The sequence below is a fragment of the Antrostomus carolinensis genome, unplaced genomic scaffold, assembly GCF_000700745.2.
Source record: "Antrostomus carolinensis isolate BGI_N321 unplaced genomic scaffold, ASM70074v2 scaffold10509, whole genome shotgun sequence".
Classification (NCBI taxonomy): domain Eukaryota; kingdom Metazoa; phylum Chordata; class Aves; order Caprimulgiformes; family Caprimulgidae; genus Antrostomus; species Antrostomus carolinensis.
The window spans coordinates 1-14,318 of NW_010340652.1; the positions used below are offsets into that span (position 1 = coordinate 1).

Below are 14,318 nucleotides of genomic sequence, written 5' to 3' on the forward strand. Positions count from 1 at the left end.
TTACTAAATTAAATTATTTATTTAATTTATTATTAAATAACTTATTAATAAGGAATTATTTTTACATGACAAAAATCTGAACAGCATCCAGTAAGAAACACTACTGAGGTTTTAACATGCAGCAACCAGGCACTAGAGAGTTTGTGCACTGCACTGTCCCCTCGGCTTTCTTTAGTATCTGATTAAGGCCTTTCCATCTTGTTGCAATACTGGCTTTTACAGCAAGGTACAGGTTTCTTTAATTTTGTGTCTGCTATGAGCCAGTGCTGAAAGTGAGAGAAGTGTGATTCCCCTTTATGGAACAGTGTTTTTTGAGATGCAAAGTAAATATTGGACAGAATGTGACACCCATCTGATTAACTAAAGCTGTGTTTTTTCTAGGAATTCACAGAACTCTTTATTTGATATACATAGTAGGATTCAGGCAAAGGCCGGATATCAGACAACTTCTGAAGTGTTTTCACAATTGAAAATGAGGGTAGAGAGACACTGACCTACAGGTGGAAGAATTTGCTTTAGAACAGCAATGGAGCTTTGCTCCATCGAGTCCTGTCGAAGGTGGAGGGTGCACTGTGACTCCGGGATGAACAGATCTGGAACTCTCCAGAAAGCACTGCCAAAGCGGGTCCTGAGGGAGAGGCATTGTTTTACAGCCTTCTATAAGCCCATCAACAATTTCAAGCTCTGTTTTCATTGACATTAGAATCCTTTTACAAGCAGTCTGACATGCATAGTCTTCTGCTCTATCACAGCAATACAAACCTGTTAAAAAATTAAAATAGTTAATGATCAAGCATACAACAACCACCAGGATGCATGACATAAGAACCCTCAGAGACAAAGTGCTACAAGGAAGCTTTCCCTGTCACCACCCTCAAATAATCTCAAATAACAACGCTTCTTTTAAATGCAAACAGAATCGACTCTGGGAAAAAAACAACACCAATATGTAGAATTAAAAAAAACCAAATAAAAATCAATAATGCATCTACAAACAAAAGTTATCATTATATAAATACATATAATTCTAATATAGAAATACATTAATACAATGGGCTTAGACAATAACACATTTTATATAAAAAGCACATACAACCCTCAAACATTTTCAGTATTTTTTATAACTTTCACTAAAGAAGGATTTTTGGTACTTACTGTCTGTAGGATTTCTCATTGGGTATGACTGCGTATAGTTGTTCACACAGTGTACAAGCTGAGGGCTAATAGATGCACAGTAATTTTCAACTGCTTTAATTTGTGAAGGACCAGGAGAAGAGTCTGTCCGAAAAATGGCTTGACAATATTCCCGACAGTTGGTATGATGACCTGCATAACTGCAACAGACTGACCCCACTGGGGAAACAAACAAACAAACAACAGAAAATCTATGGGTTCCTACCCAGAGAAATGAAGAAATGACCACGTCTGTACCACACACAATGATGCTCAATGTATTACTGTGTTAAAAAAAAAAGAGAAGAAAATCTTCTATGCTGTATTAAAATAATCATATCTGGAATATCTGGAACTCTAGCCAAATTACATTTGTTTGTTTGGCTGGAAAAAAAAGTTCCTAAAGCTCTCTTGAACTGAAGTTCAAGACACCAGCAAGCCAGCTGAATCTTCTCTTCAGCTTTTTTGTTCTTATTTCAAGGTAAACAGACTTGTCCTATAATTGAATTATTAGACAAATATTAATAGTAAACAAATAAGTGAGAGTAGTATGCTAAACCTCATTCAAAAAAGAGCCAGATGGTATCATGATTCACTCAATTTCAATATGTTATATACAGTTCTCGAGAAATATTTTCACCAGAATTAATTCTGAGACACTGATTTCATTTTATATAGACAGACTTGCATGGTGCAAGACTTCATCTAGGCGTTTATTTTTGTTACTTAGCACTAATCAAATCAACAAAGCAAAAGGAAAAAATGAGCTTCTAAGTAATCATCAAAATAGGACAGAAAAAACAAATACAGATACACAAATTAAAAACTGATATAAATTATATAAGCAGCCCAATCCCCTCATCACTTTAGCAAGAAAATTTATGCATGGGGTTTGACCTTCTATGGAACCGAATCCATGTGATTTGTGTATATGTACACCCACAGCATTTCTTACATTTTTAGAGAAAAAAGGATAGAAAGGTATAATAGAAAAACAAAAAGGACAAACTATTCATTCCATACTTACTTTCATTTCTGTTAATACAACTAAAGAGAGCATTCTGAAATCAAAACAAAAATAGCGTTACAAGCCAGAAAACTTCAAATAAATATTTAAGTGTCCAGTCATTTTTTATAATGAGCTACTAAATCTAACTTTGTTATTATTTGTTACAATTAGATTGGATTAAAACTATAAAAAAAACACTGAAAGTAGGAAATGAAAAGATCAGGGATCATCTGAATTCTCTGTGCACTCATAATAAAATACATGCATTTTCAAGCAAGTAACTAGGAAGACTTTCCTGGACTAACTTAGAAACAGCAGGAGGTAATAGGAAGTCCCAAAATGCTTTTTTAAAATGATGATAATTTTAAAGGTTCTATGTGAAAAAAAAAAAAAGAAAAAAAGAACTCTGCACAGATGCACATATGCCAATAGAAAATCTCAATAAACTACATGAGCAACAATATACCTTCAAAGCTCAAGTACGCTATCAGCTCCCTCAAACTGCAGCCACAGCTGGGGGATGTACAACACGTTACATGACAGAAGTGGTGAAACGCATACGCCTCGCTGTTGTGTTTCAGAGGACTCTCGTCCACAGAGCAATCACAGAATCACAGACTGGTTTGGGTGGGAAGGGACCTTTCAAGGCCATCTAGTCCAACCCCTGCAGTGAGCAGGGACATCTTCAACCAGATCAGGTTGCTCAGAGCCCCGTCCAACCTGACCTTGGATGTTTCCAGGGATGGGTCTTCTACCACCTCTCTGGGCAACCTGGGCCAGGGTTTCACCACCCTCAGTGTAAAAATTCCTTCCTTACATCCAGTCTAGATCTCTCCTCTTTTAGTTTAAAACCATCACCCCTTGTCCTGTCACTACAGGCCCTGCTAAAAAGTCTGTCCCCATCTTTCTTATCGGCCCCCTTCAAGTATTGAGAGGCTGCAATAAGATCTTTCTGGAACCTTCTCTTCTCCAGGCTGAACAGCCCCAACTCTCTCAGCCTGTCCTCACAGCAGAGCTGCTCCAGCCCTCGGATCATCCTGGTGGCCTCCTCTGGACCCGCTCCAACAGGTCCATGTCTTTCCTGTGCTGAGGACCCCAGAACTGGACACAGCACTGCAACGGGGGGTCTCACCAGAGAAAAGAACAGAATCCCCTCTCTCAAGACTACTGAACTCTTGCCCAAAACAACCACAGTCTTCCCCACACCAAAGAAGCCCATTTCTTCTTTAAAACAAATAGATACCAATATAAGCTTTCTGGAAATCCACGAAAAGTTGAACCCATGAGGTTCAAATTCCAAAATGTATTTCCCAATTACCAAAGACTTTATACAATTGTGAAAAATGAGAAATTGGAACCCCCTCCACACCTAACCTCTAGTCAGAACACTAGATTATAAAAAGTGATCAAATATGTTAACACAGTGACAAAACACAATGCTCGTCTTGATAAAGTCCATCATCTCCTTCATTTCCCCATCCCCATCATTAAACACATTTGTATTTTACGCAGCATCTAGAGAAGGAAACAGAAACACCGTCACACTCATCGACAAACATCACGTGGGATTGAAATCTTGCTTCATTCAGTACAGCAAAGTATCAGATGTGCTACTACCTCTACGTAAGAAAGAGACCTCAAAATGCAGCCCTAACTTATCTCAGCAGTTCACCAGATTCTTCACCTACGCTGGTTACTTGTATTTACTGCACTGCAGAGAGTGGGTATCCCCAATAATTTTGGGGGTATTTTTGTGAAAATTTGTGAAGAAAATACAAATGTGTTGGGAATCATCTTAATATTTTTTCTTTTTCTTTCTGTCTTAGAGATTGTTTAGAGTGCAGGAGCTTGGCTTTCAGTTCATATTCTCTACTTGCTTTCTTCTCAGAGATAATGTGATTCAATTCAACTGTTTTGGCAGCATCCTTATTTTCCCAGTTACAGTCTACGTAGGATTAGAGGGAAAAGCAAAGTAAATATCAAAGTGATCAAATCTCCCAGTGGCTAACTCATAAACACACCAATAACTACAACATCTGAATGCTGAGGATTCCTCTCGAGCAGCTTGCTTACGTTCAGTTATGCTGAACTGAGAAGGGTGAATACAGAACTTCACTCATGGGAGCGGCACAGGCAGTCTCATCTCTACCAGAGAGCTTCAGGATATAACCCACGCTTTCCGCATCCTTCACCTTACCTGTTCACCTCCAGAGACCTCTGAAACCCTGACACCACAATCAGTGAATATTATAGAGTCCTAAGTTCTTACTTCATTGAAGTGCTACTCACTAAGCACGTGCTCCACGAGGGAACCAGAGAACCGTACAATCCCACTTCCCCTTTTAAATTTTTTTTCTCCCCTCAGGAAAGTTTTTTAAGTACTCGAGTAAAAACATGATTCCTTTTTAAATGTTGTTCTTTATTTTCCTAGCTATCTTCACCCTCTTTTCTGCTGTTCAGTGAAGAGTAAGCACTTCTGAACACAGACTGGCTCTCTCTGTGTGAATTAGTATTCAAATTAATTAGCATTCCCACACACACTGTTCTGATGAAAATCTAAAGAGCCAAAAGAATTATTTACAGTAACAGAAGATGGAAGACACACATTTTAACTTAAGATTTGAAAAGGCTCAAGCCTTGATGTTTCAGTTTGTATCATGCCGTTAATGATTTTATTTTATGCTGTAATTTAAATCACAAATTCCAACTCACCAATTACTCTTTATACCATGTAAACAATAGTGCCACAATCCTGTCTTCTGCAGTCTCACAATTATATCATCTTTTGGAGAATGCATTTTTGGATAGTGAAATATGTTAACTGACAAATGCAGGATTTTAAAGAGAACAGACCCAAAATCATAGTGAGCAGCGTCACTTTCTTCTATTTACAGTCAGAAATTAGTTTAAACCGTGGGTAAACCATGGCAGATATGGCATTGAAATAATGACTATGAGAATAAACACAAATCTAACTTGAAAACACTGGTGGTTTTTTTTCCCATGAACACCATATATAATTTTAGCAATCATGAAAAAAAGCACAGGTCTATTGAGAACAACTCACACAAAAATTCAAAAGTGTGTCTTGCATAAAACAACGCCTGAACCTTCACAAAGTAACAATTCTGACATTTTATTTTCATTCTCTACCAAGATACTACTAGATCGTTCTGCCCCAAGAGCACAAACTGAACTTGTAGCAACATCCCTCGTCTCAGCAGCAAGTTTTCATCAGGTTTTCCCTCTTTACTACCCACAAAGCAAATCCTGTCACCCATTCACCTGTGTAACACGGATGAGGGGACAAGAGAACTCACGGAAACAGAGCATGTGGACAGTCACCAACCTACATCTGTAGAGACTGACTAAAGGCTCACGTCATTTCTCTAGCACCGTACATCCCTCCCTATGGATGCCAGACAATGGTTATCAGAATTCTAGTCACTGCTTCCATGCAGCCACCTGGTGCCTTTGGGACCTTCCACATGCGAAAAAAGAAACAACTGTCAGATAGGAACTGCCATACACAACATCACACTGACCCAAAACCTGATGGTCCTCTGAAGCTGATGGCACTAGACTCCCCCACACCCACCCTACTTCAAGCGCTGGTAGGTGCTTTCTACCCACCAGCCAGGTGGTGGGTGGAATCGATGTACTCCTGGAAAGGCTGAAGTCTGGCTGTCATGATTATATCGAAGTATGTGACCACACTGTTAGCACAAACAATACTTAGGATCATGATGTAATGCTGCCATAAAATCAGCTAAAAATTGCCATGTTATTTAAAACTTGAATGTTACAAAAATGTTGTTAAAAAGCGGTTTGGAGATAACGGTGTCACTGGCCGTGTCAGCTCAGACTGCAGTTTAGAACTGCATGCAAAACAGAGAAGAATGTTGAGAGGATTATGGTGTCTACCAACGTTCCTCCTCTAAAGAAAGGCTCCAAGTTGAGACAAAATTATCTCCTTACAGCAATTTTACACACCAATTTTATAAAGGCAGGATGTCCTAACCAGGTAATAAATCTTCCTTCTGTAATTTGAAACTACAATTGCACAGACTGCTGTATAATGCTCATATTTCTGTTAAGATGAGGTGGTCTTAAACTTTTCCACCTTGTTTTCAACTCTCCTCTCTCTGCTCCCAGTGGTGTAGCCTCGTGCCTATGCCTTTACACAGCTCTGGCACTCATCATCTTCTCATGACCCGATTTTTCTCAGCAACCCTGCGGAAAACTCCTTTTTCTCATCTCCTAGGTATTTAAATTAGTGATTTCAACTGGTACAATACTAAGTTAGAATAAAAAAATAGAATAGAATTTTAGTTATCACCTTTTAGATATCATCTTTTAGAAAGACCTGCCAGAGGCAGAGTAAGGTAAGGAGCAGTATATTTGTACAGCTAGCAGTGGGAGGGCATGTGGGCAGCAAAAGGGCAACTGAAGGAAGGAACAGGAAGAACTTCAGCTGTACTGAGTTGTTAAAGCAACCCACCCTATTTCAGGAAACTGTAGTGCCTGTGGCCACCACAGTACTAGTTAGGGTGCTGACTTTGCTCTTTGTGTAGGTCTGGATAATTGTTCAGTTTCCCAGAAAGTACAGGTTCACGTGTGGGGAGTACAGCTACACAGACATGAGCAAACCTTAAAAAAAAATATTAAAAATTCATGTGTAGTCACTTGCTCATAAATAAATCTGATAGCAGCATTGGACAGCCCGTCTGATTTGAATTACTAACCATAGCTTCATCAGAGAACACAAGGTTAATGCCAATCTCTAGTAAAGTAGCACTCATATTTAAGAAATCAGCAGCTTTTCTGCCCACTCAAACTTCCTTCTGAATCTGATAGCGAACTGTTAGAAGAGAAAGACAGAGAAAACAAAGCAAAAGATAAAACAGAGATCTAGGTAAGGAAAAACAAACCAAACAAAAACCTCAAAAAACAAAAGAGCAGAAAAAGGTATTCTCCTTAAAGGAAGAACTAAGTCATTAAGATTTGGGAAAATTGGGATAAAAAGGCAACACTGTGTACACACATACACACAGAGCCTGATATGCCACTTTCAACTTGTGAATAAACTACTAAGTGAACAAAGATGGCAATATTGAAAGTTATAAAGCACAAACACAGTGAGTTCTTTTACTTGTGCATTAATCTCATCTTTCAGCCTTCTGTTTTTTTTTTAAAACCAAATGTTGCTTGAAACTGGTGATTAAAGCCAGTGAGACTCTAACCAGAAGGAATGGAAAGTGGCAGGCAGATACAGGCAACACAACCATGTATGCCTTAAAGAGAACAGGTTCAAAGGTCTTTTGGTGTTAGATGAATTGAAAAAGGTGAGGGAACTTCCTCCAGCAGAGAACATTGTCCAGCCTTCCTCACCAGATGTTCCTGGAAGAAAGCTTTCAGCCAGTACTGCAGGACCTAACTGGTTTCGCTCTTTTTGGAGCTCATCAGCTGCAGGTAACGGCTCAAAACCAGCTGTTTTGGAACCTCTTCCTAAATGACATCCTAAACAGCTCCTCGAGTTCTGATCGATTGGCTCTGAATAATCTGCACAAACTATTAGGTAAGAGCTAAGAACTGCTGACTGCATTTTTCAGAAGGGGTAATCAGAAGCCAGCATGCACAAAAACCTCTGCATAAAGCAGGATGGTATGACCCTAGAAGACAAAACAAGCCAATACTGCAGCACAGTCAACACTTTTCTGAACTCCTACGACAGCACTTGAAGGTGTAGGCACTGCATTTGAAGTTTCTGTCTTTAAAAACTGTACGAAAATAAAGTCAGATTAAACTAACCAGTGCTTAAATCTGTGAGAGCAAAAATACTTTTAAACAGTCCAGGGACATCAAAAGTGTTTACTGTTGGGCGTCAAAAACACTTTTAAGAGCAGAAGCTAAATAACTGGCAACATTTCCAATTATATTCCAACTGCATGGCAGATGTCAATAGCACTCAGCTGCAGCAAGGCTCTCATATAATGCCAGTTAACTAGAGAAGTGTGAATGTCTTACTTAATAAACATGAAATAAGAACTGGAGTTCTTGATGTGCAGAGAGGTGAACTCAACAGTGTGCAGTGTAGAGACCCAAGAGTTGTAACATAAGGGAAATTTTAGTACTACCCTTTACATGCACAGAAGAAAGAAAAGTGATCTTAAACGCAATAATAAAGCTTTTACAGCTTATTTCAAGCTTTAAAAACTATTTTCAGTTACTCCTCCAAGCACGTATCCCATGCGGTGTTTTCAAAAAATGAATCTCAACTTTGCAAAAAACTTTTAAAAAATAGGAAAACCACAAAATCCTACATACAATCCACACAGTCTCCTCTTCTTTTTTCTTCTTCCTTTGACTATTACCTACCTTCTTTTTAGAGGAAGGTGAACAGGATAGCAGAAAGCTGGAAGAAGTAGTGAAAGACAAAAGAGTTGAGATGCACAGAGCTACAGAAAAAATGAAGAAGACAAAATAAGTATCTGAGAAGCAGAAGATGGGAAGCGAACTATCAGAATAAAATCTCTTAAAAGAAGGCAAATAAAGTACATTTCAGTAACACTCAAAATACTCAGCAAGCTGTGTTAAGTTTTTTCATTTCTGTATGCAGTGCTACTTGAAAACAGAAAATGCTTCATAGGATATGCAATCTTCAATGCGCTGATCAAAAATGAACAGCTTTATTACAACATGATTCATTTCTAAAAGGTGTAACATCTCCAAATTAGAGGAATCACAGGCTTCATAAATATTTACAGTAAAAGTAATCCAGAAACATGATCAGCAGAAAAAGCATCTTCAGTTAATCTTATGAAAAGCTGGCACATCAATGCTAAAGTGATTCTGCTACTGTACGACCTGAGACTCTGCTTAGCAACTCTGGGACACCTCCTGCTTGGAGTTTGGGGTGAATCCTATGCCCTACCCTTGAAGACTTACCTCATTCTTCATGTTCACTAACTTAGTGGGAAGCTGAAGGATAACTCATGAAGTTGCTTCCCTAATCTCAAAAGATTACAGAAAATTACTACACACAGTTTAGTTAACTATTGTAAGAGGCTTGTGAAAATCCTCTGGGAAATCCTCATGTGAGTATGTAAGCTATGGAAGTTAGTAAGCTGTGAGAGTGTTTACAAAAAGGGAATTATCCTTTCATATTCTCCATTCAGCTAGTTTTTACTTACATGTCATGCACTTATATATTCAATACCTCAATAACATACTTGAGAGCTGATGAACAAGCACTACGATCTATATGGTAAACTAATTCTCCAATTGGATCCTCATTTTTAGTGAAGCATGAATTCTTAAATACAAACACAGTATGTATGACATTGTGTTTTTGTCATTCACAGGCTGTTTCTGATCTTCAGTCCCCTCTTTCACTAGCCACTCCCTTCCCAGTCATTCAGTTTCTTCCCCAGCCAACTCAACTGAGTACGAAGTACGGTACCAGTCACAGAGACAGAAGTTTACAGACTACAGAGGGAGCAGGACATACTCACCAAGGCACCAAGATTTATTCTTACTTTTTTTTTTTTAAAGGAGAAAGAATTACTAGGGTGTGAAAAAGTGCAGGTTTCCTCCTGAAGTATTTTTTGGAATCCTCAATCCTAGGCAAAACTTCCTTGCATTTTATATAACCAATGGGAGAGCACTGTAAGTACTATTTTTCATGAGTACCTGTAAGCCCAGATACACAGGAAAACCCATTGTCATACAAAATTCTGCCATTTCTGTCCCTGACACAGCATCTCTATCTATTACCAGGACTCATTTAAAATAAGTTCTCTTTCAGTCTTCACCAGCCAAAAGACTGATTCCTTCTTCCATCATTTTCCTCCCTCTCCTTCTCTTTTAGTGTTGCATTGATAGAAATAGTGAAGTTTTTCTGTACAGTAACCGCAAGATCACTCTTGAGTAAGAGTGAGGGACCCACTTTCCAGAATTTACCTTAAAAACTGGAAAAAAGGAAGAACTAGGAAAAGCAAATAAGATGACTATCACCATTTTGTAGTCATTCTTTAATCTCTTACCTTTCCTTTCCCGTTCTCCTTCAACCCATATTGGCCAACCTCCTACAGCAATGCAGAAATCCAGAAAAAAAGAAGGAAACAGACCAGCATAATAGAGGAGAAGCTTATAGATGTTGACAGTACAGCATATCACAGCATGAGAGGGGACAGAACTACTTAAAATGAAAATTCATTTTTAAGACAGCAAGCTGAGGTTAACTTCAACAGTCCAGGAAAATATTCGGTAAATTTTTTAGATAAAAGGACCAAAGGGAGGGGAAAAAAAAAAAAAAAAGGAATATAATGTTTCCTGGAAAAACAGGAAACCTGCTATACTTCTGCCCAAATCAAGAGAACAGAGAACTGTGATATCCTGAACTGCTGATCATGGGCAGAATTGATGCAGGACTACCTAATTCAGGGTGGAAGGAAATGAGATGAGTGGGACGAGGAGGTATTTGGCTTTTAATTAAGAAACAGATTGAAAGAAAGGAAGTCCTGGCAGAACAGCATTTCTACAAACTGTGTTAAAAAGAATATAGGTATAGGCAGACTTCTGAAAACATCCTGATGATCAATTTTAAGAGTAGAACAGTAAAAATAATTGCAAGCATTAACAGTTTCACTGATGTTATAAAATATTATTCATTTGAAATGACTGACATTAGGATAGGATATGTAAAAGGTGATTCCTTCCTGAGTCTATTTCTTTAGGTCACTTTCAGGCTGACTCTCCCACTATAGAAACCAAAATGTTTCTGACAGAATGAATGCTCACAATGAATGCCGACCTTCACCAGAACTTCCATGAAACAAACTGTCTCCATTTTGAAAGTTATGTCTTTTTCATTCCAATTAAGATATATGCAAGTCTAAAAAGATACAAGTCCTTTTTATGGAAAATTACTGTACTGTAGAGAGAGATCATTTACATTTGGATGGAAATTAGTATATCCGGAAATATGACTATAAGAGCACTGGACTTTCCCTCTTCTACAGGATATTTCTTACAGAATTTATAAACCAGTTGATTTTTAATAAGATATATCCAGACATATCTACACATACCTCGTATTCCTTCCTGCAGATCTTTAAAACATCATTCTTCGCAGAAGCCTGAAAGACAGATAATTTTCTCCATTTGTTGCAGAAAATAAGAAAATTATGTTGCAAAATAAAGACAATTCTACCTTTATATTAAGGTGATAACCATGGATCCATGATCTATTTAAATGCTCCTTTTTAAGAACCTAAAGAATCCATGTAAAGCTTTAAGAAAAAAAGCTGAAACCATGACTGTCAATATTACATTTAATTAAACACCCAAAACCTCATATTTCTGCACCAAGTTAGTTGATATAGGAAGCACACAAAGGTTTTTGTAAAAAGTTAACCAGATAGAGCAGAATCTGGGAAACATTTAGGAAATGGAAGAACTTGAGCATAAAAATCTCCCCATTTTGCATGCTCTGTGCCACTTACGTATCTCTTTACCTTCCCTTCTATCTTGTACGAACAGTCCTACAGTTCCTATTGTCAGACTGAGTTGCAGAAATTCCCCCTTCAAACTGCAGATCAGTTTCTTCTGTAGAGCACCTCTTGCTCCTTTTTCATGACAGGTACTAAAAATTATTACTACTACTAACATTAATTATTTCTCTCTCCAGTAATTCAAAATACCAAAGTAAAGCCTATCATATCACCTTCTTCAAAATGCCTCCGAAACCCTCTCAAGTTTCAAGAACCAAAATGAAAATCCAAATATTTCCCATTATCCCCAGTATCTACATTTTAGTTTAAAGTGAAACCATACGAAATATATCAACCAGAGTCAGCTAAAGTACAAAATACAGCCAAGATTCTGAGACAGCAGAGTCTGCAATCAAACAATACAGCACCTGATTCTGAGAATTATGAGAAATTATATGACAATAATAAGACTAAATTAACAGCAATAAACAGAAGTGTTTTTATCAGGTCTGGGAAACACTTAAACATTAGGATAAATACGAAAACTTTGCTAAGAAATACATTTGGGAACAGATAAATGGATCTTTCTAGAAGATCAAATGTACCCAGTTTGTTTACTTGCTCCTCTTCTCTTTTCCACACCACTCAGTTTGTGTATTTGCTGCTCATCTCTTGTCAAACAGCCTGAACCACACACTTTGGGGTGAAGGTAGCGTATCTTTTTTGCAGGCCAACAATCTGCAGTAGGCTGCTACTCCACGATCAAGATTCCACAGGTAACATGCAAGACACTACAGTGACTATTCAGTACATCTCAACACTCCAGAACTGAGTTACAAGGATGATGATAAAAAATTACATGCTTCTTAACTTTTAAGATATTTATAATGTCACAAGCATATATTTTTTGGAGGGGAGAATCATAAAATGCTTCACAGATTTTAATAAAAAGGTCACTGCTAAATTTACATATTATGCTTAAAATTGTCACTTGACAAAAATAGTGATATAGTAATACCAAAACCAACTTTCTTCCATTCGATGAACCAAAAACTCTTGGAAGAGGCAAAAAAATCTATTGGGGACTGTAAGCACTATGTCGCATCGCTAAACTTTATGCTGTGAAAAAAGGGAGCTTAGAAACAGCCATGTATTTCCTTCCACTCACCATTATTTTAAAATATCAATTTTCATGTATAGATTGCGACCAAAAAATTTTAAAAAAATTAAATTTAGCATAACCAAAGAGAGCTTCAGAATCTTTATGGATGCAGTCAATAAATTACTACAAAGGAATGAAATAGAGCACATCAGCAATAATCACACGCCTGCTGTTCGCAAAGCAAAACCGAGTGGATGAGCTTCCCTGGCCATGTGCCTGCAGCCAGTTTGCCTGCTCTCCCGCTGGAATTTCTGTGGTGTCAAAGTCAGAAACACAGGAAGATTTCTTCTTCACTGTATCTTCACCACTGAGCAATGAAACGTGGCAGCAGAATGTAGAAAAAAGAAAAGACACAGGTCACCCTAAGGTGTTCAAATTTCGTCTTGAGGCTCATCAAGTCATAGCAAGCAGCCTAGTCCTCCAACACAGCTGAAAACAGATATCCAAAAAAAGTCTCCCCAAAAACCCACCACTTTTTAAAAAGAGGTTTTCATCTCAGTAGACTTGAACTTTTACTACTTAAAATTCACTTGAAAAATGTGGAATTTGGTTGCTCACATTTATCACCAGCAGTACTTCCTGGGAAGTATCTAGTCTTAGTTTGCAATTTTAAAGAGAGTTTAAGAGCTTAAGCAATAATTTAATTTTGATGTAAAAAAATGTATCAAGCCTGAAGTTCATAAGCAGTAACACATAAATGAATTCAACATGGTGTCATTTGACATGAACCACAGAAAAAACAGTCAGAAGGCCTTACCTGTTTACACGCTTGCCGACATTCCACAGCGATAGCCAGCTCACAGCAACCCAAACCAACCCACCCGTCAGATTTCTTCAAAACTCCTTGAAAATAAGATGACAGTACATATTACAGCAGGAAAGAGAAACTACATCATCATTTTCCCTGCCCTCCCCACGAGTCAGGTACTTCTCAAATTGGATAATCCTCCCTCACTCAAGAAACCAAGATTATATTTTAACTGGCATTTCTAAAGTAATTCCAAACTAACTTTAAGCAAGAAAAGAGCAAGTCTCTGCCTTAATAAATGCTGAACTTTATAATTCTGAAGTACCTTCTGGACACTGAGCTTAACGATGCTTTACGCAAACTATTTTATATGTTCACTGGACCTGTCAGTGTTTGATAATCTAATCTGAAATATAAACCAACAGAAACAAAAACCTCCTTAAAATTAACAGCATTATCTCCTACAGACACATCCTCCTGTTGGTTTTGAGCTCTGTGGAAAAGGACCTGGGTGTGCTGGTGGGCAGCAGGTTCGCCATGAGGCAGCAGTGTGTCCTGTGGCCAGGAAGGCCAACAGTGTCCTGGGGGGCATTAAAAAGAGCGTGGCCAGCAGGTCAAGGGAGGTTCTCCTCCCCCTCTGCTCTGCCCTGCTGAGGCCACATCCGGAGTGTTGTGTCCAGTTCTGGGCTCCCCAGTTCAAGAGGGACAGGGATCTTCTGGAGAGAGTCCAGC

At 38.2% G+C, this 14,318-nt stretch overlaps 1 protein-coding gene across 1 annotated transcript; it reads right to left on the reverse strand.

Moving 5' to 3' along the window:
• Window positions 1–498: 498 nt before the first annotated feature.
• On the reverse strand, window positions 499–13,681 carry LOC114818953 (reversion-inducing cysteine-rich protein with Kazal motifs-like; the record flags this gene model as incomplete). Its single annotated transcript, XM_029087038.1, has 5 exons — window positions 499–762; window positions 1,156–1,353; window positions 2,201–2,234; window positions 11,275–11,322; window positions 13,596–13,681. Coding segments are annotated over 5 exons (630 nt in total), but the record flags the coding sequence as incomplete, so codon positions are not given.
• Window positions 13,682–14,318: the final 637 nt, after the last annotated feature.